Here is a 25,564-nt window from a genome sequence, read left to right as displayed (position 1 = left end):
GACAATTTGCTAAGTTTATTTTCCCATAGTTAAAGAAACATAACTTAAGGAGTTACAAAACTTTGGCAGTTTGTCTGCTTATCAATTTGGAGTGGTGTTCGCCTACTAGTGGGTCGTGTACCAACAAAGCATGCTCACAAAAGTCACATGGTCGTCGGAATTTCTATCATCTATTCAACAATGATATTTCCCACCACAACCAACTAGTTCCTCAGTCGTCTACGGATACTAGCTTGAAGATATCGGCCTTTACCGCGAGACGTTTCTACAATATGCTCTTTGAACACTGGGCCCAGTTGAGCCTAATAATAGAGACACTATCAAATGAATGTGCAATAGCCGTATGCAGCAATGCTAAAAGCTACTGGGGCACACACAAACTTGTTCCAGAAACACACTGTACAGAAACCATTGCAAAAGCTTTCAACAACTTTCTGAATTATTTCCGAGATCTATGTTTGCCCAAATTATCTTTTCCAATTTGGCCTACGTTAAATGTCACATTGTCTACCGATTTTGATTCATTATCACCCTGCTCTGATCGATCACGAGCAGATTGTGTTGCTTATTGGCTTAATATGGACCCTACATATTCCCAGTCAATGATCGTCGATTCTAACCAAGCTTCCAAAGACAGTCTACTCGATGTGTTTGTGAGATCATGTCTGGCACCTTTAATTATTAAAGGTAATAGTAAAGAACATCGTAGGTAAGTGAGCTTTTAGCGCTTAAGCTGTATTACAAAAGTTTTCACGTTAGTATATATTTGGTGAGTTTATAGCCGTTCAGCTTGTCTGTACAATACGTAGTTATGATTTCAGTTTTTCTTTTGTATTGTAGATCATATAACATGTAGGGATTGTTTAGTTAGCTAGTTATTTACACATTTATGTTGGAAGGGTGACTGACACTTTTACCGGACCACTACTGGATAAAGCTATGAACAGTGTCTGAGGTTTATCATTCTCTTAAAAGCATTCGATTGTAGGTGAACAAAAATCAGTTGAAGGAGCATTCACGTCTTACTTTCCGAGTGTCTACCGGATAATTTTCCTTTGTCTTTTGCCGCTTGTATTCCCGTCGCTGGTTTTGTTCTTTAGTAGTCTTATGTTAGAAGGCAATTCATATTGATGTACTGTCATTCAAGAATATTTTACGTCTTTGTACGACTTGTTTTTTCTTTACATAAGTACTTGTGATACGAATTATTCCAGGGGTATTTAGAGTCAATTGGATATATTATTGAGGTAGCGTAGTTGTAATATTGTAGTTATTCCTATTGTTTCTCTTGCGGTTTCTGCAATATCATTGACGTCAACGTGTTTTAACTTTTTCCTACTAAGCAACAAATCTTGAGATTCCTGTAGGTCATTATGTAAGTTACGTGACGTCTTATCATCTATCTACTTAGGTAGTTCAACTGCCTCGTGACTAGCGTTATGGTTGGGAACTTTTTTCATGAGCTTTTATACCTGCTGGTTATGAATCACGGTATGTGCTCACCTTATTCACGTAGAAATGTTACTCAGTTGTTCAGCGTATTTTTTTAATCATAAATTCGTCTATATTTCTGATTGGGTGCTGTCAGACTAGTCAGCGGATTTCGCTATGACTTAATATATACTAACCAAAAGCGTTTTTACTTGAGGTTATTTAAAAGTCCATTAGGCATAGATCAATTATTTTTCATTCCATACTTGAGATACTCCTTCCAAGCACTCACCTAGTTCAAAACATTTTTACCGTATATGCAACGAGACTGCACCATCTACGAACCGGAAATTGACTACACCTGTATGTAGAGCGGTTTGGGATTAGTTGAAGCATACATATAACAAGGTTGAAAATAAATTAAAGGCACATACAAACATGGAGAACACTAAAAGTTAATTCATTTTGTCCTTTAGTGTGACGTTTCCTTTTTTTCACGGTGTTAAAGTCTTTGATAGCGGTTTTTCGTTTTACCCTGTCTACAGTCGTTAACACTGCACACAAAATATATTCAGGCAACAATCTGTAACCCAGTCTCTCCATACTTAGCCAATGCTATTCAGTCGATCGAGATTCAGTTCATAATAGTGCTATATGTACGTGTTATTCTTCAGGTCTGTATCTGAAAACATTTATTTCCTTATTTCACTCTCGTTTTGGATCACCCTCATACTTAGTTCTTCAAATTATGCTTTGCATTATAATTCTGACCTGCCAAGTCGTACATTGACCATGACTAGCCGATCAAGTATTTAACTTGTCTCTAAATTTCTGAAAAGTGTTTACTGCAGATTAATTAGTCCGATAAGGTCGTGAATGTTCATTTTCTGGTCTAAAGTATAGCTTTGGTTCAGTTAGTCGTCACTTCTAATCTCGCCATCTGATTTCGTTTAGGAACTCAGACGCTACTTGTAGTCTTCACAAAATGAGTGTCACTCAAGGTCTAGGACACTAACATGTACGTAATTACTTATTTCAGTTAACTAACGTGGTTGTAACATCCAAGTTCGGTTAATAAACATCCACAGCATTAGTTTCTGTTGTTTTGTATTTTTATACTAATAAATGAAAGGTTCTAAGATTGAAATTTCAACAACTAGTTTAAAGTACTATTTAGAACACTAGGAATGTCCTTTTTATTAGCATAAAGATGTTATGTAGAAGAACTTAGGGGAAACTAAAATGTTATGGAGAGGTTGGTAAATAGGATTCCACCAGGAGTGTTCACAGCATTTCTCATTGTGAGCCCTCCCGGTAGGGTACATAAACACACTAAAAAGTTCTTTTCTGGACTCTGACTATACACTAGTACGCACCACACATCTTGTGTTTCAGAGGTTAAAACATTCATCCTAAACGGATTGATGTAAATTTGTATCACTTACCATCACATTACTTTTCGGTTGGTGACTACCAGTCCACCCAAAGAGTTAAAGACCTGTAAGAATACCGCACTTTCGAAGTTGCTCAGGTATCTAGATCCAACCAACATCTTAGGTTAGTTTTAAGAATAAAAGTGAATTTCTGGTTAGGAAGTTGTTTGAATTATTTTGGAAGATTTGACAGTCTGGATATTCAACAGTATTGGGATGAGGTGATTATCGTACCATCTTTGAAGATAACCATAATATAATTATCGACTTTGAGTCTGCTTCTAACTGGATTCTTTTCGAACCATATTTCCCAATGTTTAGACTTCCTCACTATTGTTGATACTACTATTCCAATTTTGATATTCTTTACTTTAAGTTCATTTAACTTTACTAATGTAGTGTTTCAGCTTGAACCGACACACAGTGGTTCTGACTTACCAACTTTCTAAGCACACCAGTATGTTTTAATGGGATTTTAGAAATTCACTCACTGTAACCATTGGTTAAAAGTTATTGTCTTGATCACTTTTATAGAGAAATCTGAATACACGACATGATCATATCATGATAAAAAGTCAATAGACAAGCGCTCTGAGTAGTACTGTTCAAATACATCACACTGAAAAATAAACCATATCGTTACATTTCTGTAGTCAGAGGTCGAGTTGTTCGTATTCGTTTGGTGGTAGCCATAAATTCGTTAAGTCGAAATACAATAGATCTTTTTTGTTTGTTGAATATTGCAAGAGATTTCAAATATATACACGCTATACTGTATTGTAATAGTGATTCGTAAAATATATTGGCCATTTTTTTTGTAGCTTTCTTGCTCGGTTGATTACTGGTATTCTTATGTTCCATACTGGTTGGATTGATGGTTCAGGATCACGTTCAAATCCGGTAGGTTTTCATGCACTCATTGTAATTAATCTGTGAATTTAGTAAACTAGCAGTTTTCATTGCAACATAAAAGTAACGAAATTATGATAATTTTATGTGGTACCATCTGTAATGGCATTCGTCCAGTATAACTAAGCGTTATGAATTGTTATATTTTGCCTTAATTTGGTGGTGTATCATATTTTAGACTGTTCCCATTCGTTGAATTCTCTTCTACCAACTTGGATTATCTCATTGAAAGCCATTTTTACAGATGTCCATGTAGATGTGCTCAACACGACATTCATTTATTATCTTTGTATGTAAGGGACAGAAATATATCAGAAAACCTTAATTGTTGTACTTTAGAGTTGAAAAGACTTTCGGCAATCTAAAACGAGGAAGGGAAGCAGGGCCTGATGGATTAACTCCTAAAATTTTTAAGGGTGGTGGTCTATTTTTAACAGTTGTATTGACTAAGATCTTAGCTGGAACCTGGGAACTGGACGTAATCCCATCTGAATGGTCTCTATCGCTGATCGTTTCAATCTATAGGAATGGACAAAAATCCTCACGTGACAATCACAGAAATCAGTTTGACCAACATAACGTCTAAAATATTAGCCTCAATGGTACTCCGACGTCTAACTGGAGCTCGTAAAGAGCAAACCTGAGAAAACCAGGTTGTTTAGACCTGGGCGTATATGTATAGACCAAATATTCTTCCTCCAGGGAGGTTCTGGAACATAGCCATACTTTCGACGTCCGACAATGGTTGCATTCTTTGACCTCAAGACGACGCTTGACTCTGTTGGTCGTGAGGTTCTGTTTCAGTGTCTGTCACTGAAAGACTTGCCAAAGAAGTACATTAACTTTGTACAGGCTCTCTACTCAAACACTATTGATCGAGTCAGAGCTTATGCCAAACTGTCATCGTAATTGGTAACTTCAATTGGTGTTCATCAGAGTTGTCTGATTCTCTTACTTCTATTTAACTTTGTCATAGACATGCTTTTTACAAATAACACTTTCATCGTCTGACTTTCCAGGGATTGATCTTCTACCAGAAGATTCACTTGTTGACTTAAAATGCTCAGATGATATAGTTCTGTTTGTCGAAGATGACGAAATCCAAAGTCTTCTGACCACCTTAAGTAACAATGGAATCATGTTTGGGATGTGATTCTCTCCCTCTCAATGTAAAATTTTGCTTCATGACTAGCCTGAGTCAGCACCTAAATTAATGATAGGGAGTAATGTAGTTAAGCATCTCTACTGCCTCACTTATCTTGTGGGTCTTATCAGTCCTGATGGTCTGGTGTCCGACGAAATCTCGACACGGATTCACAAAGCTCGATTGGCTTTCCTCAACTTACGTCACCTGTGGCGTAGGGAAGATATCCGTCTGTCGATCAAAGTACGAGTTTATTGCACAGCAGTTCGCTCCATCCTACTTTATGAGTGTAAAACATGGCTATTAGGAGTAGTGGATGTTCTCATCATTTTATTTATGTATTTGACCACATAGACATTGGTGAAGGGGGGTACCAAATGCATATACGCCACACAATAACAATGAGAATGTGAAGAGACAGAGAATGTAAAGTGCGTATAATAAAGTAGAACAACAATGAACAGAAATTGGTGTATGAGAGGGAAATAGTAGTATTAGTGATAGTAATGGGAGAAACATTTCAGTTAGAAAAATACAGCAGGAAAGAATTCCTTCAGTTAAAGAAGTTGCGTTCATTTTTATGAAGAAAGTAAACGAAAGTTACAGCAGGATCACCACTGGCTTCTATCCTGAGCCATATCTGATAATAATAATTATTATTATTTAATCACATATGTATTGGTACAAAGGGCACCGGATACATATGCGCCACACAAAATAATGAGAATGGGAGAAGGAAGAAGATGCGTATATATAAAAGAAGGAAAAAAAAGAAAAGGAGAAGAGTAGTGATGGGGGGGAACTGAATGTACAACCAGAAGAGCTCTCTCAGTTAGGATAGTTATAGCCACTCTTTATGAAGAAAGTAGAAGAAGGTTACAGCAGGACCACCATTGGCTTCTATTCTGAGCCATATCTGATAACGTCTCTAGCCACTGTGTTGCACCATCTCTCGGACCCCAGCCAGGGAGTCGTGAAGGACCAACAGAAGCTAGCCCTTTGCAGCTCTCTTTCATGCCACGACACCATGTCATACACTGACCTCCTCTCCACTTTTTCCAACCAGTCCCAGAGTCGGCAAATAATGCACGACGTGAAAGTCTCTGGGACGACATTCGTAAAACATGTCCAAGCCACCGAAGTCGGTGTTTCAAGATGGTGACACCAATCGAATTATCGTCTCTGCGCCCGAACACACGATGCCGAACCTGAGCATTACTAACATGGTGTTGCCACTGAATGTCAATGGACAAATAAATGATGAAATATCTGATAACGCTTTTAGCCATTGTGTTGTTCCATCTCTAGGACCCCAAACAGGGAGTCATGAAGGACCAACAGAAGCCAGTCCTATGAAGCATTCTTTCATACCATGACACCATGTTATACACTGACCTCTTCTGCTTTTCCAAGATGGTGACACCAATCAAATTATCGTCGTCGTGCCCGAACATATGATGCCGAACCTCTGCATTACTAACATGGTGTCACTAGATGTCAGGAATCCTTCGGAGACGACGATGATCAGACACAGAGAGCCGTCTAACGTCCTCAACTCAGAGAGGCCAGGTTTCAAAGGCATAGAGCGAACTGCTCTCACCAACGCGTTGTAGATTCGACCTTTTATAGCCAGACTAACATCACGAAGGCGCCAAAGATGATCCAGATTATCATAAGCCTCTTTGGCTTCCACTATACGTGGATCGATTTCATCACTTACACAGCTACCCAGATACATGAATGTCTTGACTACTTCTATCCGCTCACTACCCAGGGTAAGTGCAGGATCAGGGTCCTGCCAGTCTTGCAAAAGTACTTCGCACTTCGAAGGTGCAAATTACATGTCATACCTACCGACACTAATTGCCAACTGATTGAGTGCGGATTGCATGGCTTGGTTATCGTCGCACAATATCGTAGCTTACTAATATTTGATCATAGGTGTCTTCGAAGCATTGTTCATGTATTCTGGGACCACCGACTGAACAGTTCCATGGTTTGCCGTAGGCTACTGGGTAGAGACGGTAAATGGATTGATGATGAAGTAAATATTCATCAATTAAAGTGGTCGAAACATATGTTACGTATGCCCAACCACCTCCTACCTCGACGGGCTATGTTTTCTGGTATAATAGTAGGCTGGAAGAAAGCTAGGTGCAACCAAACCAAAATACGGGTTCAGTCCGCGAAGTCATTGATCATTGGACTAAACCATGTTAAGGGGTGTTGTTAATGGGACATAGATTGAATCGAAGCACGTCTCGTGCACGATTGTGCTGATGCACGCTGATTGGCTATTTCTTGTCCAATTAGCGCTAGTCGATATTTGGATAAGACCCTAGAATCTTCTCATATAAAAACTATAAGCATATTAACGTTTCTCGTATTGTGCTTCTTAATTCTATCTACCATTGTTATTTGGAGTATAGTTTCGTCCTTGTTCAACCGTGTTCTGATTTGCGGACTTGTCGAGTGAATTGGTGTCCAAGAATGCTAAGCGATAGGAATAGCTGGGTTGTAATAAGAGAAATTATAACATGTGTAGATTATCTTGTTGGAGTCCTCTTGATAATCGTAACCAGTAGTTAGAGACTTTGAATGACATGGCTCAAAATCGTTTACATTGGTTCAGATGTATTTATTCTTTGTCTTCCCCCAGATCCTAAGCTTCTAAATTCCTCATGATTTTTTATTTCACCAATTCGTGTTTCCTTGAATCACATCTTCAATGTATAACTTTTTTTACTAACACTAATGCTGTTGCTACCTCTAATACAGTGGAATTTGCCTTGACAGTTTCATCTCACTCTGCTAATGAGGTATGGAAACTTGAATCGATGTATATACGTACCAGATTCTACGTTAAGTTTAACTGACTGAGGTGACATTTTACGGATCGTTTATACTCCCGACCGTTGCTGCTACCTTGACGTGGTGGTCGGGCTTGCCTATCGTGATGAACCAATCGAGCTATACTGGCTGGAACAATCGTTCCTCAAGGTCCTACCATGCCAGACAGGTCGGTTGAAGAGCGGTAAGACTAAAAGTAGCAATCCCAAGGTCCGAAGGCGAAGTCGTACTGCCGACTGTACAGAGGTGTGACGGCAGTAAGGTGTTTCGTTCAGACAACCAGCATAACAGTGATGCCTTCCCACAAGGAGGGGTGAGGTTATAAAAGGTCGACCCCAAAAATGCACACCTCGCCTTATCCCACGGATTTCCGTCTTCGGCGGTAAGATCCTTTGAAGAACGGAGCTAACACATCAAAAATCCCCCACAAAAAGGTCGCGTGTGACCGGCCTCAAGCAGTTGTCCCTTGGGCACTGCGGTCACGCTCCCAGGTCGTTAAGACCAACACTAATCCAACTTCGTTTTCAGGTCCCTCAAGAAATACCCTTTCACGGTGTGGACAGCCGGGAAGTGATATTAGCCCTCATACCCGTAACTACACTCGAGACCAAGCTGGTCACATTCAAATCCTTCCTACACCTGCTAATAACTCCCTTATCTCCACGACTAACCCTTCTCACGTCCTTTCATCATCTCGCACCGCTAGGGCAAACGATTCGAGTACGCGGAATGTTTTTCTCGGTCTCCTGAAACCACGCTCTAAACTACATCTAGGAACTTTTAATGTCCGAACATTGTGCCAAATAGGACAACAGGCCTCCTTAGCTAGGACTCTAGAATCTCGCACCATCGATGTGTGCTGCGTCTCCAAAACGCGCATACAAGGTCCGAGTAGTGTCATTCATTTGACCTCACCATATCAAAATAAAGAACCATCTCGATACACGCTTCGTGTATCTGGAAGCCCTGGTGCTGCTTCCCGTGGCCTCGCTGGAGTAGGTATAGCATCAAGTCCTAGGGCAGAACTAGCTCTTTTAGACTGGATCCCAGTAGACAGTCGTTTATGCGCTGTCCGACTAAACGGATCAGTAAGAACTCGGAAAGATAGGGAAACTCGTCGTTGCCTCTTCGTCGTCTCTGCCTACTCTCCCACTGACTGCAGCTCAGATGATATAAAAGATGAGTTTTACAGGAAACTTTCCGACCTTCTCCGAAAACCTAGGCGTTCTGATGTAGTAATAGTGGTAGGTGCTTTAATGCTCAAGTAGGTAAATTAAATGAAAGGGAAAGACACCTGGGTGAATCTTATAGTGTCATGGCTCAAAGAACAGATAATGGCTACCGTCTGTTACAACTACGCTCAGATAACCGCCTGTTTCTTGCAAATACTAACTTTGAGCATAAGGGAAAACATCTTTTGACATGGCGACCCTCGAATTCTTCCCAACGTTGGACCCAACTAGACCACATCGCTATCAGCCACCGATGTAGGGGCTCGATAGAAGACTCGCTCATTCTGGAGCACATGTTTAGATTCGGATCCTGCTCTAGTGCGAGCGCCCCCAAATGCCCTGGTACGGCCGAGAGTGGGGAGAGTCATCTCTCCCTCTCCAAATGCTCTCACATGGCCACGTGTATACAGCCTCTGTCAGGGAAGTCCTACTCACTGCCTTCTCGTGGCATCACTGTTGTTTACGAAATTGAGAGGACGAAAAGCGAATGCCCGGCGCTTCAATCGGGTTGGTGGAAATGACGAGTCCACCTAGGGGAGTTGGAAAACCCTCATTCCAAACCAATGGTGCACATGGGCTGGCTCCAGGATCCTGATGGAACGAATGGCGTATGAACCTATTGTTGGTCACCGGCTGCCATGAGACTGCATCTCCTCACGATGCTCCACTGCTTTGTGGATCAGACCTTTAGGTCAAAGGCTCGGGGTGTGGCCCCCTAAGTAAACCACCTGCTTCAGTTTGGGCACCTGAGCAGTATCTCAGCCCTCACACAAATCGAATGAGATTTGTGCGGCGTATATCTATCTGGTGCTTCCTTGTACCAATATTTATGTGTTTAAAGAAACGAATAACTAGTGCGAGCACGTATCTGTCTGCGTCTTAGTGGACGTAGGAAAGACACCGCAGGGAAACCTCTTAGGGTTCTACTTAGTGATAGGCAAGCTAAGAATATATTTCAGCAACAACTAGAAAAACAGGCAGCCATGTAAGTTGTGCCCACCCCGAGGTAGCGTGGAATGACATCCGAAAAGCTGTGGAAACAGCAGTGATATCTGCTAGTACGGTAAATCATAAGGTTACGGAGAAACACTGGATCTCAGCAGCATCTACTGCACTGATAGATGCTCGAAAACGCATCTCATCTGGCTTTGAACATAACGAAGAGCGGAGTCAGCTTAAGCGCAGGCTAATAAGAAGCCTGTGCAATGATCGTGGACAGTGGTGGGTAGCGAAAGCAAGAGAGATGGAAAAGGCAGCGGCAATAGGTAACAGCAGACAACTATTCAGACTTGTTAAAGAAACCGGTATTAGAAACCCAATTATCAGTGAAACTATCTCAGATAAAAATGGGCATATCATTCATTCTCAATCCAGGAGATTGGATCGATGGGCAGAACACTTTAGGGATCAGTTCAACTGGCCTTCAGCCACACTTCAGTTACCCACGATCCCCAGTCGTCCTGAATGGCAAATTGATGTAAGTCCTCCAACTCTCTACGAGGTTGAAAAAGCTATAGGAAATCTGAAGCGAGGGAGAGCAGCAGGCGCTGACAGGTTTACCCCTGAGATTTTTAAGGATGGTGGCCCAGTACTAGCAGCGAAATTGACTGAGGTCTTAGGTAGAATCTGGGAACTGGACGTAATTCTATCTGACTGGTTCCAATCACTAATTGCGCCAGTCTATGAGAAAGGAAAAAATTCCTCTTGCGACAATCACAGAGGTATCAGATTGACTAATACAGTGTCTAAAATATTAGCTTCAATAATACTTGGACGCCTAACCAAAGCTCGTGAAGAGCAGACTAGAGAAAACCAGGCTGGTTTTCGACCTGGACGTGGTTGCATAGACCAGATATTCACTCTACGTCAGGTCCTAGAACATAGACATACATTCAGACGTCCCACAATAGTAGTATTTCTTGACCTTAAGGCGGCATTTGACTCCGTTGGTCGTGAGGTTCTATGGCAGTGTTTGTCCCTGAAAGGAGTACCAAAGAAGTACATTAGCCTCATAAAGACTCTCTACTCGAACACAACTGGTCGAGTTAGAGCCTATGGCGAACTGTCATCAGAATTGGTTACCTCAGGTGGTGTTCGTCAGGGCTGTCCACTCTCCCCATTCTTGTTTAACTTTGTCATCGACATGCTTTTAGAGATAACACTTTCATCATCTAAATCTCCAGGAGTTGAGATTTTACCGGGAGGCTCACTTGTTGACTTAGAATACGCCGATGACATCGTTCTGTTTAGTGAAGACGCTGAAAAAATGCAGAGTCTTCTGACCACTATAAGCAACTATGCAGGCATGTTAGGAATGCGATTCTCTCCCTCAAAGTGCAAAATGTTACTTCAGGATTGGGTTGCATCGTCACCTGAACTAATGATAGGGCGTGAAGTAGTTGAGCGTGTTGATCGCTTCACTTATCTTGGGAGTCTCATCAGCCCTTGTGGTCTGATGTTTGGCGAAATCTCAGCACGGATACAGAAGGCTCATCTAGCTCTCGCCAACTTGCGTCATTTATGGCGTAGGCGAGATATCCGTCTAGCAACAAAAGGACGGGTTTACTGTGCAGTAGTCCGTTCCGTCCTACTTTACGGCAGTGAAACATGGCCGATAAGAGTAGAGGATATTCGTAGACTACTAGTATTCGATCATAGGTGTCTTCGAAGCATTGCTCGTATATCCTGGGACCACCGAGTAAGTAATGCAGATGTTAGGAAACGGGTGCTAGGTAAGGATGGCAAATCGATTGATGAAGTGGTGAAACTACATCAGTTGAGATGGCCGGGACACGTGTTACGTATGCCCAACCACCGACTGCCCCGACGTGCAATGTTTTATGCTGTAGGAGTAGGTTGGAAGAAATCTAGGGGTGGCCAGACCAAAACGTGGCACAAATCCATGAAGTCACTGACAATTGGACTGAGCCATGCTGGTAGGTGTAGACTACTTGGTTGGGATTCGCGAGATGATAACAACCGATGGTTAGAGACCTTGAATGACATGGCTCAAAATCGTTTGCAATGGCGAAGGTGCATCCACTATTTGTGTTCTACCGAATTCTAATCTTCTGAATTCTTCATGTCCGTATCCTTTTTCTCTTCCCAAATTTATTTCACCGTATTATACTCCTTCAATAACATCTTCAAACCCTAATCTTTCACATTAATGCTTATACTTTTACTACTTCTACCACTATGGGATTTGAATCGACAACTGCATCTCTGTGCTAATGTGGTATGGCAACTCGGACTGATGTACGTATGTACGAAGTTCTACGTTGTGACTGACTGACTGATCGTTTATACTTTGTAAACGTGTGTGTGATAAGACTTGAGAGTAGCTGTGTTACATGCTGATTTCATCTCATTAAATTCACTTACAGTTATTTGTTTTTGAACTGGCTATTGTTGCTTTTGTGCTTTAGTTAATTATTTCACGAAAATTTTCATTAACAATTTAGTTGACTATACACATTAGCCTTCGCTTAAAAACCTAAAGCTTCTGCGTCCTGTTTCATGGAGATGAGGTTTTGCATTCTTAAAAATGAAAACAAGTCAGCTGTTCATCATCTAATTTTCAATGATTTTTTAGCTGGAACTGTACTGAAAGAGCTGCAAGAAGCATCATCATAAGGAATGGATCTCTATCGAAACCCTGAACAAGATTCAAGAAAGGAAGAACAAGAAGACAGCAATTAACAATATCCAAAAAAGAACAGAGAAAGTCAAGACACAAGCTGAATACACTGAAGCAAACAAGCAAGTGAAGAGGGGTATTCGAGTCGACAAGCAGAATTACGTGAAAGAGTTAGCAACGACAGCGGAAAAAGCTGCAAGAGAAGGAAATATGAAACAACTATATGACACGATGAAGAAACTGACAGGGAAATATAGTAAACCAGAGAGACCGGTCAAGGACAAAGAAGGCAGGCCAATCACTGAAATTTAAGGATAGAGGAACACATGGGTGGGTTTCTTGAATAGACCAGATCTACTGAACCCACCAGACATTGTAGCAGCACCTACAGACCTTCCTATATATGTCACTCCACCAACGATCGAATAAATCAGGATGGCCACCAGACAAATCAAGAATGGGAAAGTAGTAATACCTGAAAATACGCCAGCTGAAGCATTGAAGTCAGATAGAGAAGTAAATGCAAAGATGTTCCACGTTCTATTCAGGGAGATTTGGGGGAGAGGATAAGTACTGGCGGACTGGAAAGGACACCTCATCAAGATACCAAAGAAAGGAGATCTAAGCAAATGTGAGAACTACAGAGAAACCACACTACTTCCAGTACCGGGAAAAGTTTTCAATAGTGTTGCTGGACCGGATGAAAAACTCAGTAAACGCCTAACTTCGAGATCAACAGGCCGGATTCCGTAAGAATCGGTCGTGCACAGACCAAATCAAGACACTGAGGATCATCGTTGAACAATCAATCGAATGGAACTCTCCACTATACATCAACTTCCTTGACTATGAGAAAGCATTTAATAGTGTAGATAGGAGAACATTATGAAAACTTCTTCAACACTATGGTGTATCTGAGATCATCAGTATCGTACGGAATTCATACAATGAACTAAAGTGCAAATTCATGCATGAAGGATAGCTGACAGATACATTCCAAGCGAAGACAGGATTCAGACAAGACTACTTACGTTCTTCCCTTTTCTTTCTTCTGGTGGTAGACTGCATTATGAAGACCTCGACATCTGAGAGAAAGCACGGAATACAATAGACAGCTCGGAATCAATTAGGAGATTTGGACTTCGCAGATGACCTGGCCCTTCTATCCCATACAAATCAACAAATGAGGATGAAGACAACTAGTGTAGCAGCAGTCTCTGCATCAGTAGGCCTCAACACATACAAGGAGAAAAGCAAGATCCTCAAATACAACACGGAAAACACCAGCACAATCACACTTGATGGAGAAACTCTGGAAGAGGTGGAAATTCTCACGTATCTGGGTAGCATCATCGATGAACTTGGAGGACCTGCTGCAGACGTAAAGGCGAGGATTGGCAAAGCAAGGACAGCATTCCTACAGTTGAAGAACATATGGAACTCAAAACAACTGTCAACCAATATCGAATTCGGAATCTTCAATACGTCAATGCATCGAATTAACGAAATCTCTATGAATCATTTCATCCTAGAATAATTACTTGGTTTTGTTCTCTAAAATTCATTATCTTAGGGGGTCAGTTGTGGGAATTCGTCAATATCGAATAACCAGAATGTGCCCGTCAGGTTATTGGATCAGTTGCTCACACAAACAGGTTTCAGAACCATGGGAACGGATTCAGTATCATTCGGAAGTATATTTAACTGCACTGTAATTTCTGGCCAGTCTCGTGCTTATTTAATGGCCCTTCTTCACTTCGCTACATATTTCTTGAGATTCATGTGCTTGATTCACACGCAGGAATGCCTCCCAGAACTTGGACCAGCTGATCTGTTTGAATTAGAACAACAGAAACGGCGGGTAGGTGGTGATCATGTTAATTTTTTAGAGTTGATTGTTTTATGCCGTTTACTAGGGTAGGCTATCACTCTACATCAAATTTACACTTATTTTCCTTATATGATCTTCTGTTCCTCAAAAATGATTATAGACCTTACCGATGCATTTAGGTCGTGTTTAATAAATAATAACCTTATAATTATTACCTAAGGATTCAGTCTTATGGCGTGGGTTGATTATTAATTTATTGTAATGTAGGTAAATGTACATTGGACCTCGAGACTAAATGGTTAGTAAATAAATTTAGAATAAATTTAACAATTATCGCTTCATTTTTAACTGTCAGACCTTCTGGATTATTATATTCCTTGTAGGTCTTAATGTTTTCAGTTTAGTCACATATATATGTATTCTTTGCGGTTCGAAGAGCTGTATTGAACTTTGTATTATAGTTTATCTTTTTGGTCAATAAAACTGTCGAATAGTATTGCAAACGTAATCAACGAAGGGAAATGCAAACTTACTAAGTGACCCGAAGTAAATAAGTCTATAATATATTGAAGTTTTATGATAATCGTATCACCACCAGTGTCTTCTTTCACCTATTTCTTTCTAGGTTACAAATTGCCAGTTTGTTCGATGTTAGTGATCCCGTGTCAAAAATGTTTTTAGGTTTCAAAGATGGTCTATGTGACTTGTTTGATGACTTTTTGTTTTTCTTTATAATTATATTCATTCGCGTTTGATGAGGGTGGAGGATACCGATTAGAACCATGATCAAAGTCTGTCATACTATATTTTCATACTATTAAATTGGACTGAATTAATCAAGAATGTGCATCTCTAGATTGTTTGTCGCATTGATGTTTGGTAATGGTCATATTCATATTTAGCTTTATGCTGTATTTCACTAGGAAGTGTGGTACACTTCTTGTAAATTTACCCAGACACCATGAAGGGTGTTAAAGAATATTCAGACTAGAGTGTACGATGTTAGTCTGCGAAACTGTTTCAGGGAAAATGTCTCTTAAGTAGCCTAACATGTATTATAACTGATATACCTGTGTGGATACAAAAGCCTTAGTATTTTGGTGCCTTAAGTGTATCATCATTATGAATAACAACAATCAGACAAATAATTGTCGCTTGTTGATAATTCAGCAATCACACGCAGATGCGTCAACTCATTATGAAATACTGATGTGTCGGTAAACAAAAATATTTTCTCGTCTGTTATTGGACCTTTGAGATCAGACTAAAAGACAAGAGAGCGTTTGTATTGATCTAGTCCGAGTATTGATTACCTTTCCTAAACTATCTAGTACCAATGACCTTCGGCTAACCAATGATACTCCTAATATGTAATAACAGCCTTGAGTAACACTAAATGACTATTTGTACAGAATGCGGTTTCCCACGCTCGGTCACCCGATAGTCAGAATAGAAAGCAGCCCATATACACCTACTGAGTGAGAGAGCTAATGGATACTGCAACCGGAATAAAATGATATTTGAATGTATGACCCACCAGTTGTAGGCTAACTCTCTAAGGCTATAAATCACAATTTCACAGAAGTCCATGTTATGTGCTTAAAATGGAAAAATGATTTGATAATGAGGAAAACAGGAACTATCAATATGGATTTATTTACTTCAGTGTTACAATCTCCCCTTCCCAAAACTGTATAGTGTACTATTAATGTTTTTCCGTTTAATATCTATGGACTCAATTCCATGCTAGTTCATATTGATTCTATAAGTGTTTGTACTCTTCACTTATATTGTACTTTTGTTAATACTTGTACTTTACCGTCGAATTGTGGTGGTCCCATACATTGTAAATTGGAATATTACGTTGACTGTGAAGATCAAGACAGTTCATTGTATACTTTAATGCTCAATGTTACTAAAGTTGTGCTTGCGCAATAATTTTTTGAATACAATGCTTGCGTGTAAATCTGTTTTGGATAACAATAGGGTCTGTTATTTTAGAATTGAGACAATGAACAGCTCTTTTGAAATAAGAACTTATTTTATTTTTAAAAGACTCGTCTAGGTGCTAAATCACGTCGTAAATCTGGATCGGCGACCAGTAGTAACTCAACTGGTCACGGCGGTGATGCACATGATTCTGGTATCAGTTCTCAGGAAGATTTGACTTCTACATTTCATTCAGCGAGCACTGGATCATCTCCTACACACGTTTCTGGTATGGCGTTGTGCATGACACATCGACTAACTCGTGACCAGTGTCGAATGGCTGAAGTAGCTGCTCACTTTATGGTTACTCGGGAGGCTGCAGCAGCAGCGGCGGCAGCGGCATCCGGTCTAATTAATTCTCAAACTTCTGTTGGCACAACACGGTAAGTTTATATTGTATCAGTTGTCTTTTTCTATCGTTTTGAGTAAAATCAATGTTTATTTACATGTGGTTGCAATTCAGTTGTTTGAAACTACGCGCTTTCGTTTTTTGTGTGTTGTAGTCTATTCAAGTTCATTTTACCTCCGTTTTCATTGAGCGACGTCTGATATGATATAAAACTGACCATACGAAAACTATTAAGAATTTCAATTGATTATTACTAACCTGATCACACAGTTTTAATGACTTCGTATCGTTGATATCTCAATAATTTATACTTTCTGTCTTATAACTACTTGAGAATTCTCTCAATGAAAATTACCACATGAGTGACTATCTGGGCTGATTTTTGAAATTCATGTATTTTTTGATAACAATTCATTTATTATTCAATCAGTCAGTTATAGGCAAGGTAGAACTGACCATTTACGTACTACACCACATCATCACATCGAGATGAAATTATCAAGGTTAGCGAAAAAGTATTAGAAGTAGCATCAGGGTCAGTGGTAGTAGAAAACGTTAGGCATAAAAAATATAATTTGAGGAGAAAAAATAAATTTGTGGAGTAAAATATACAAGGTAATTTTAAACAAAGCCATAAGGAAAATGTTGAATGAATATATCTACACTATCGCGACCGATTCTAAGCTATGTCATTCAATGTCTCCAGCTATTAGTTGTAATAATCGCATTGACCCCTAACAGTTAGTCTGGACTAACCAACACGGCTCAGTCCAACAGTCAATATCTTCATGGACTGATGCTACATCTTGGTTTGATAACATTTAGCTTTGCTCCAATTTACTTCTAAACCAGCAATCATCGCTTGTCGGGGTAGGCGATGATTGGATATGTATTCTTTAGCAAAAGCTTATCTAATTTCCTAAATGCGTTTCGTGACTTTGTCAGACACTTGCCTACTAGGGCTGGTGAGACTTCCAAGATAAGTGAAGTCGTCGGCGCGTTAACCAGTTCTTTCTATACCATTAGTTTAAGTGCTAGTGTAGGTCAGTCCTGAAGCAACATTTTGCATCCAGAGGGAGAGAGATGCATTGTCATTCAAAAGGATCAAAAGACTTATATCAGTGTCTTCACCAAACAGAATTATTTCATCTGCATATCCCATGTTTATAAATAATTTTTGAATCGTATCCATGCTGTTTACACGTTGCTTATCGTCACCTTTATATATTCTGTAACATCATTGTTTTTCATTTTAATCGTTCGATAATTGCAGTTCGACTGACATGTCATCGGGATTAGTAGATGGTAGCAGTGCTGCTAGTAAACCATGTCCATCTAATAATTCACCTCGTTCTTATCGATCTCGGTATACTGAAGTTCCTTTGCTGATAGAGTGAGTAAATCATCGTTTTCGGAAGTTTTTCTTTAAAATTTTTTTAACAGTTCTTATCTGTGAATCCGATCATAAATTTAGAGTATCGACAGTAGTTTTCGGTGCATTTGTTTCACTAAGTAATTGTTGTCCATGATGATGAATGATTTCCATTTTATGCTTTTGGTTGCGATTATCTAGGTAGCTATGTGATTTCTTTGACCTATATGTCTCTCTCTAGTCACTTCCATCGTACAATACTTTTTGCTATTCAGATGAGTTCTAATGAAATCATCAACCTTTATAAAATAGATTGCGATCATAGAATACTGCAAAGTTTTCACTACTTTTAGGTTAATTTACCATTGAAATATATAATATCCCTCCTGGAATTAACCAACCCATCAATAGTCATGCGCAGTGTAGAACTTGGAATAAATGTGCATCGGTTCAAGTTGCCATATACTACTATTGGCACAGCGAAATGTAGTTGTCAAGACAAATTACATAAAAGAGTGTTCATGGCGTTTTCGGTTATCCTCTTATAATAAATAATTATTTGGAAGTCAGATAATCCATTCCTATGCGTACTGATAATATTGTAGACCAATACACTGATTATACTCCTCATGAAACTTAAATTTCCGTGTTTTTATCTTGGAAGAAATTGGAATTACTCATCATGGATGGGTTCAAAATGTAAAGGTGGTTGTTCTAAACTTCATTGTTTTTCAGTGAGGTATAAATCTTTTACGAAGAAAACTATTTTGAATCAACCAGTTCATCAACTATTTGAAAAAAACTACATTAGTTAGCTTCATTTCTTTAAGCATAATCAAACGTTAAGGTTGTTTACAGTTTCATGTCTAGATTTTAATGACCATTAGTGCGTAAACATAATATGTTATTATTTACTCTATATATATTTACGATTTTGTTAAAATTTGGCCTTTTGTTTATAACATGTGATGTAGATCATGTGTTTTATTTGTTTGTTTTCATCTATTGATTGAGTTTTCCATCCGCGTTTTAAGTAATCTGTTTTGTTTTTCATTACTTGCTTACTTTTTTTTTTTAGAAAATTCTTTGATGGTGATGAAGAGTTGTGTAGTTGTTTACCGATTGAAGTTATTCCAGGCTCAGGTAATCATCCTAGTGCCTTGACGTTACCGCTAGGAAGAAGCAGCAGTCCAACTTCACCGTGTAATACGTTAGATAATTTTAAAACTCACTGTTTACCAATCTATCCACAGTCTGCAGATCGTTCATCAAAACATTTGTGTTCCCTGCAATCACGTGATCATGAGGTACCGTTTTCATCATCATCAAGAGTAGGGGATGGATCTAATGTCTTTAGTATTGATAATATGTCACCATCGTCATCGGTTTATCATACAGAGGAAGAAGTACCACATACTGTCAATCCAGTTCATCATTCTCCATTGCCAACACTTGCAAATCATTCACTAATCTCCGGTACTGTTACTGATTTATACCATAGTGGTCATGTGTTACAAGCGACTGTTGAACATCCTGAAAGTTTCAAATCACGTTTAGAAGAAAATTTACTTCAGTGGATTACTTACGGCCCAGTTATTATTAACGATTTAAATGACTTATCATTCAATAACTCCAATAATAATACTAGACCAGAGGAATCATTATTATCCAACCAATCGCATCCACCAATTAAATCTAGTCTCTTGTGTCAGAAATCTAGAGATTGTCAATTAAAACAACTTAAATGGTCTGCTACAAGTTTATTGATTAATTGCGATGCTAAGAGTATCGAGGTAAGATTAGGAGGGATTTTTCGTAGTTTTAATCTTTTCAAAAATTGTTTTAATTTCGAGATTTGTTGCAATATTTCCTGTTAACGGCCGATTAGGAGATTCTTCTAATGCGGAGCGTGATCTATGCGAACCAAACAGAACAGACAACTACAATACATAATTACGTACTTAGACCTGTTATCCTTCTTGGAGCATAGGCCTCCGACTATAGATCTCTAATCAACTCTGTCCTGGGCTCTTCTTTCCAGTTATTGCTTATTGGTATTCATGATCTTAATGTCCATCTCTAGTTCCCAGGGCTGTGTTCTTCAGTCTATCTCTTTGCCTTTTCCCTTGAGAATTCCAAGTTATGGCTTGCCTTGTGATGCAGTTTGATGGTTTTCGTAAAGTTTGTTTTATCCGCCTCCAGCGTCTTTTCCTGATTTCCTCTTCATCTGGAAGCTAGTTTGTTCTCTCCCACAGTAAGCTGTTGCTGTTGGTATCTGACCAACAGATATGGAGTATCTTGCGTAGACAGCTACTTATAGATATCTGTACCTTTCTGATGATAATCGTGGTAATTCTCCACATTTCAACTCCGTACAGTAGGGCGGTCTTGACGTTTGTATTGAAGATTCTGACTTAGTTGGCTGACAGTTGTTTTGAGTTCTATATGTTCTCCAGTTGTAAAAATCCTGCCCTTGCTTCACCAGTGTGTGTTTTTACAACTGCATCAGATAATCCTTGTTTACCAACGATACTTCCCGGGCACGTAAAGGATTCCACTTCCATGGCTTCTCCGTCAAGAGGAATTTGGCTGGTGCTCTTCTTGTTGTATTTCTGGATATTGCCTTTTTCTTCGTGAATTGTGAAATCTACTGCTGCAGAAGTTGCTGCCATGTTAGTTGTCTTGATCTATATTTTTTACGGTGTATGGGATAGAGGGGATAATTCATCCGAATCGTCTAGGTGCATTCAAGCCGTTCATGGTATTTCATGCCTCCTCTGAAATGTGGAGAGCATCATAATGTAGTCAACAAGCAGAAGCGTAAGAAAAGGAGAAAGTAAGCAGCCTTGTTTGACATCAGTCTCCACTTGGAATGTATCTGTAAGTTGTCTTCCTTGCACAACTTTTCAATTCAGTCCGTCGTAAGAGTTCCGTGTGATAGTGAAGATATTGTCGGGCAAAAGATTGCGGAAAAAGATTCCATAAGTTTTTCCTGTCCACATTGCTGAATCCTTTCCCATAATCAGGGAATTTGATGTATATTTCTGGGTACTATTCTTTTGATTGATATTGTCTCAATTTGATTGGCACACGATCGATCCTTATGAAAGCCAGTTTGTTGATCTTGAAGTTGAGCGTCTACTGAATCTTTCATTCGGTTCAGAAGCGCTGTTGAAAACTTCGCCTAGAACTGAAAGTAATTTGATCCCTTTTTAATTCCCTCTTCCTTGTGGTATCTTGATGAGTTATCGCTCTTTTCGCGTTGCTTGTACTTGTTATTCCTCCTAAGTTTCCCTGGAGCATTTTTGCAGTTGCCTACTTATCAGAATTTAATGGTTCGACCACTATGTTGTCTGGTCCTCCTGTTTTACCGTTCCTAATTTGTCTAATGGCCTTGCTGATTTCTATCATTGGTAAGGTACCAGTCATTGGGGGAGGTCCGTGTGTTATACTTCAATGTCATAAGAGGTTGGTGACTCTGGTCTACACAAGAGTTCTTCAAAGTATCCTACTCACCTTGTTCAACTGCTCTTCAGCCTCAGTGATTGGTGCTCCTTTGTTTTTTTGACTGGTTGCTCTGATCTACTATATTTTTTGCAAGTGTCCTGGTTGTATCATATAGTTCTTTCATATCTCCTTATCCTGCAGCTTGTCTTACTTTGATTACCAGGTTTTCTACATATTTCCACTTGTCTGTTGCCATGCTCTTCTTTACGCGTTTGTTTGCTTCCATATATTCAGACCATAACTTGGCCTTCTCTACCTTCGTTCCTCTATTGTTGACTGCTGTTTTCCTACTTTTCCTTTCTTGAATCTTACCCAGAGTATCTATAGAGATCAATTCTTTATTGTGGTGTTTGCTGTGTCCAGCACATGAGATGATGAAGTTATTGTTTACTTAGTCCCTTTCCAGTTGATCTCCATGGGGGTTTCCTCTTCTTCTAGTAGATCTTGTAAGACTTGAGACTTGTTGCTGAGAGCTATGTTGAACTAGCTGAGACTGTTAAAATCTCAAAATAAGTCTGTACCAAACGTATGTCATACTGCTTCGTTTTTAGCTTGACCACCACCAGATGGTGATCTGAAGCTACGCCTCCTTTCTGTGTTCTTACATCTTTCATGTTTCCTGTGAATTTTTTTACTGATGCGTACGTAGTCGACCTGATCTTCTGCAGTGTCGTCTGGTGAGAATCATGTAGTTCTGTCTATGTGTTTGCAGGGGGAAATGGTGCTAATTATAGCCATGTTGCTGAAAGATTTGCCAATCTCACCGTTTTCGTTCCTTTCTCCTAGTCCACGATGCCTTCACACTCAATGTTTTCCATTCCAACTGTTATATCTCTAACTTAGATTCTTAGTACGTCGTGTTTAACTTGAGCACTCGAACTCTAGAACCTTTCCCAGTCGCAAAATGAGAAGATAGAAGACGAGTGAAAGGAATGCTATTCCAAACATTGTCAATTATGGTACAAAACTGGCAGGTGATTTATAGTTTTTAGTATAAACGAAATCATCATTATAGTTATCCAATCCTCTGACAAGGGGTTACTAGCATTTGTCCAATAGGGAAGCTACACGTAGTGATTCTGGAATATTCTTCCAAAAGCCCATGGGATCCAATATGTTCGCCTCCTTTTGAGCTTCTTAGAGCTTCCTCAAGTTCACCTATGAACTGTCCTCACACCAACCTCGGTGTTTAGGTCTCCTATCAGAATGGGTTGATCCTTTCCTAGGCGCTTCAGTATGATCGACTGCAGCCTCTCATAAAACTGATCTTTATCTTCTTCTTTGCTATTATTGGTGAGCGCGTATCACTAGACGACTTTTATTGTGATTCTCCCCTCTTTTTGGGAGATTTTTCAATGCTCTTAGAATAGTGAATTTCTTATCCTATGAGGGATTTTTGTTCTTCTTTGAACAGCATCAGTGTGTGGGACATTTTCTTCGTGATAAGAATATGTTAACAGCTCTTCTGAAGTTAGTCTGTTTTGTCCAAGTTGTGTTTAGTGGGTTTCACTTATTCCCAGTATAGCTAGGTTGTAGCTTTTCATTTCCGACACACAAACTTGTACAAGGTAATTAAGTTGCATTTAATCATATGTCAGATAGATTGTAGATTAATCCAAGCCAATTATGTCTCTCCATCCAATAATGCATCGTTAAACTGCTCTTTCTTTTTGAGTACTCTGTGTGTAGTAATTAAGAAAAACCTATTCATAGTATACCCATAATTCAAACTATCCGATTTTTATCTGCTGTTGCCTTTTTATTCACGAACATTAGAAACATTGCTAGCTTCAAAATGCCATGTGTTTGATTCCGTAATGCAATATGTGATAATTCCTAAATTGGTCATCAACACCGTGAAAAGTAGTATAAAAGTTGAATCGGAAGGTAAAATGTAAGTCAATGACAGTAGAATAAACACGTATATTCTTTTATAGTCGTGTTAAATGTTAACACCACCCGACTGCCCACATAACCGAAGATTCCCTCTTACTGTTCTTCAAAGAGAAACTTCGTTTGGATAATTGTTGTAACTAATCAGAATAGAAAGCTTTAAAGACATATTGTAGGTTTATTGAATAAGACTAGAGATTCCATCGTTTAATTGGGAATCTCAACCGATGTTAGATCGTTCTGGGTACAACATAAAATCTAGTTTTCTAGAGTCGTCATTTTTCAACTAATCCTTTTCAAAATTGTAATGAAGTGCTCAGTTTATTGTACGCAATTTGTTTTATTGCCCTTTACAATATATGTAGCTCAAAAATTAGCGTTAGTGTACTGAACTTTAATTTATTTCAAAAGTAGTAACCATAAACCTAGTACGTAAAAGATGCTACAGGTTTACTTCACAAAATGATATACATTTATCTCAGTATTCCTTACAGATGCTCAAATATTTTGTATACCACAGAGTAAATACATTGATGAAGCCGTAAACTTTCATTAAACAGGATAGTTGAGAGGTGTGCTTTGCTGACTAGCATAGAATGGTTTGGAATAATGCTTAGACAGTATCAGTTGATAGACTCATCAATCGTTGTTCTAAGTCATGTTCGAAGTTGCAGACTTCCCAGTCCATATGTACACCATAATCATAGTAACAGAGAACCTTAAATGATATGGCTCAAATTCGTTTTTGTAGCACGGTTATCTTTATCATCACATTTTCCCTAACATTGAGTTTTGGCAACCATTTTTTGTACGTTCCATTCTTATTTCAATGATAATATCATTTTTCTTGTATATAGTTCTCAACTACTTTTGTTTTCATTACTTCACCTTATTTACCGTTCATCTTGTTAATTTCTCATTATTCTGATGTGGAGTATAGTAAATTGTTCTAATACATATGTTTAAAACTGATTATTATCAGAAGGGGTTTTTGTGGAGATTTAGTATTTACATAGTTGAAAGCATGAGTCAGTTGAAGCTAGACCACCATGGAAAACCTGTAAGCACTAGACAGCCGTTTTGTCCTATTGTGGAACTCCTCAGCAGTGCGCATCCACGAATCTCGCGAAGCGGGATTCGTGGATTGGTTGATGTTAAACATTAACACCGTTGGGTGCCGGCTCAGTGGTCTATCGGTTAAGTGCTCTGGTGCGAGACCGGTAGGTCCTGGGTTCGAATCTCGCGAAGGCGGGATCGTGGATGCGCATTGCTGAGGAGTCCCACAATAGGACGAAATGGCCGTCCAGTGCTTCCAGATTTTCGATGGTGGTCTAGCTTCAATGGACTCATGATCTCAACTATATAAAACTGATTATATACAAGACAGTGATCACTATTACATCAGTATAAACTTCTCCAAATAATTAACAATATATGACATGTACATTCGAAAGATTTTATATCATTGAACTTTCGATATTTATGTGTATCAGTTTTGATCTTTTATTTGTTATTGGATTCACTCACTTTTAATTTTTTATTTATTTATTATAAATTAAACCTAAAGCTTATAAATAATTGTGTACGTAATGGGTTGAAAAGATTGGCAATAGTCTTTCAAACTGGCTAATAGTGTTATTGTTGTTTTAGTTCATATTATATTGTCACGGTAATTTGATAGTAGTGTATTGTAAAATTAATAAACGAATATATTTTATTGGTTATCAGGTCAAATTGAGTTAATTTTATATAAGCTGTATACTGATTGTCTGTAGGTAAATTATATATATACATATATTCAGTAAGATAGGCCATATATATGGTCTATTTTATTGGGTATTTAATGAAAATCTTGTTTAGAATACAATGTAATTGTTGTATTTGGTAATAGTTGATACGTCTATTATTCAAGACCGATTAGTTTGTGTATTTGCATGTTTTGAAGATATCTAAATATTTTCACTGTTGAAATCATGAGTTAATT

General features: G+C 38.9%; 1 protein-coding gene across 1 annotated transcript in view; it reads left to right on the top strand.

Moving 5' to 3' along the window:
* The window catches only part of Smp_149030 (hypothetical protein), a gene marked incomplete at its 5' end in the record, with an annotated part of 36,446 nt that overhangs the window by 596 nt on the left and 10,286 nt on the right, over window positions 1-25,564 (top strand). Inside the window, 6 exons of the mRNA XM_018791126.1 lie at window positions 297-709; window positions 3,686-3,764; window positions 14,213-14,500; window positions 16,526-16,842; window positions 18,082-18,201; window positions 19,259-19,973. Coding sequence (XP_018645644.1) covers window positions 297-709; window positions 3,686-3,764; window positions 14,213-14,500; window positions 16,526-16,842; window positions 18,082-18,201; window positions 19,259-19,973 — 1,932 coding nt within the window. The remainder of the gene's footprint in view (window positions 1-296; window positions 710-3,685; window positions 3,765-14,212; window positions 14,501-16,525; window positions 16,843-18,081; window positions 18,202-19,258; window positions 19,974-25,564) is intronic.

Source organism: Schistosoma mansoni, assembly GCF_000237925.1.
Source record: "Schistosoma mansoni, WGS project CABG00000000 data, chromosome 4 unplaced supercontig 0032, strain Puerto Rico, whole genome shotgun sequence".
In the NCBI taxonomy this organism is placed as follows: Eukaryota; Metazoa; Platyhelminthes; class Trematoda; order Strigeidida; family Schistosomatidae; genus Schistosoma; species Schistosoma mansoni.
The sequence above is the reverse complement of the archived record's forward strand: the minus strand, read 5'-3'. Positions and strand labels throughout refer to the sequence as shown.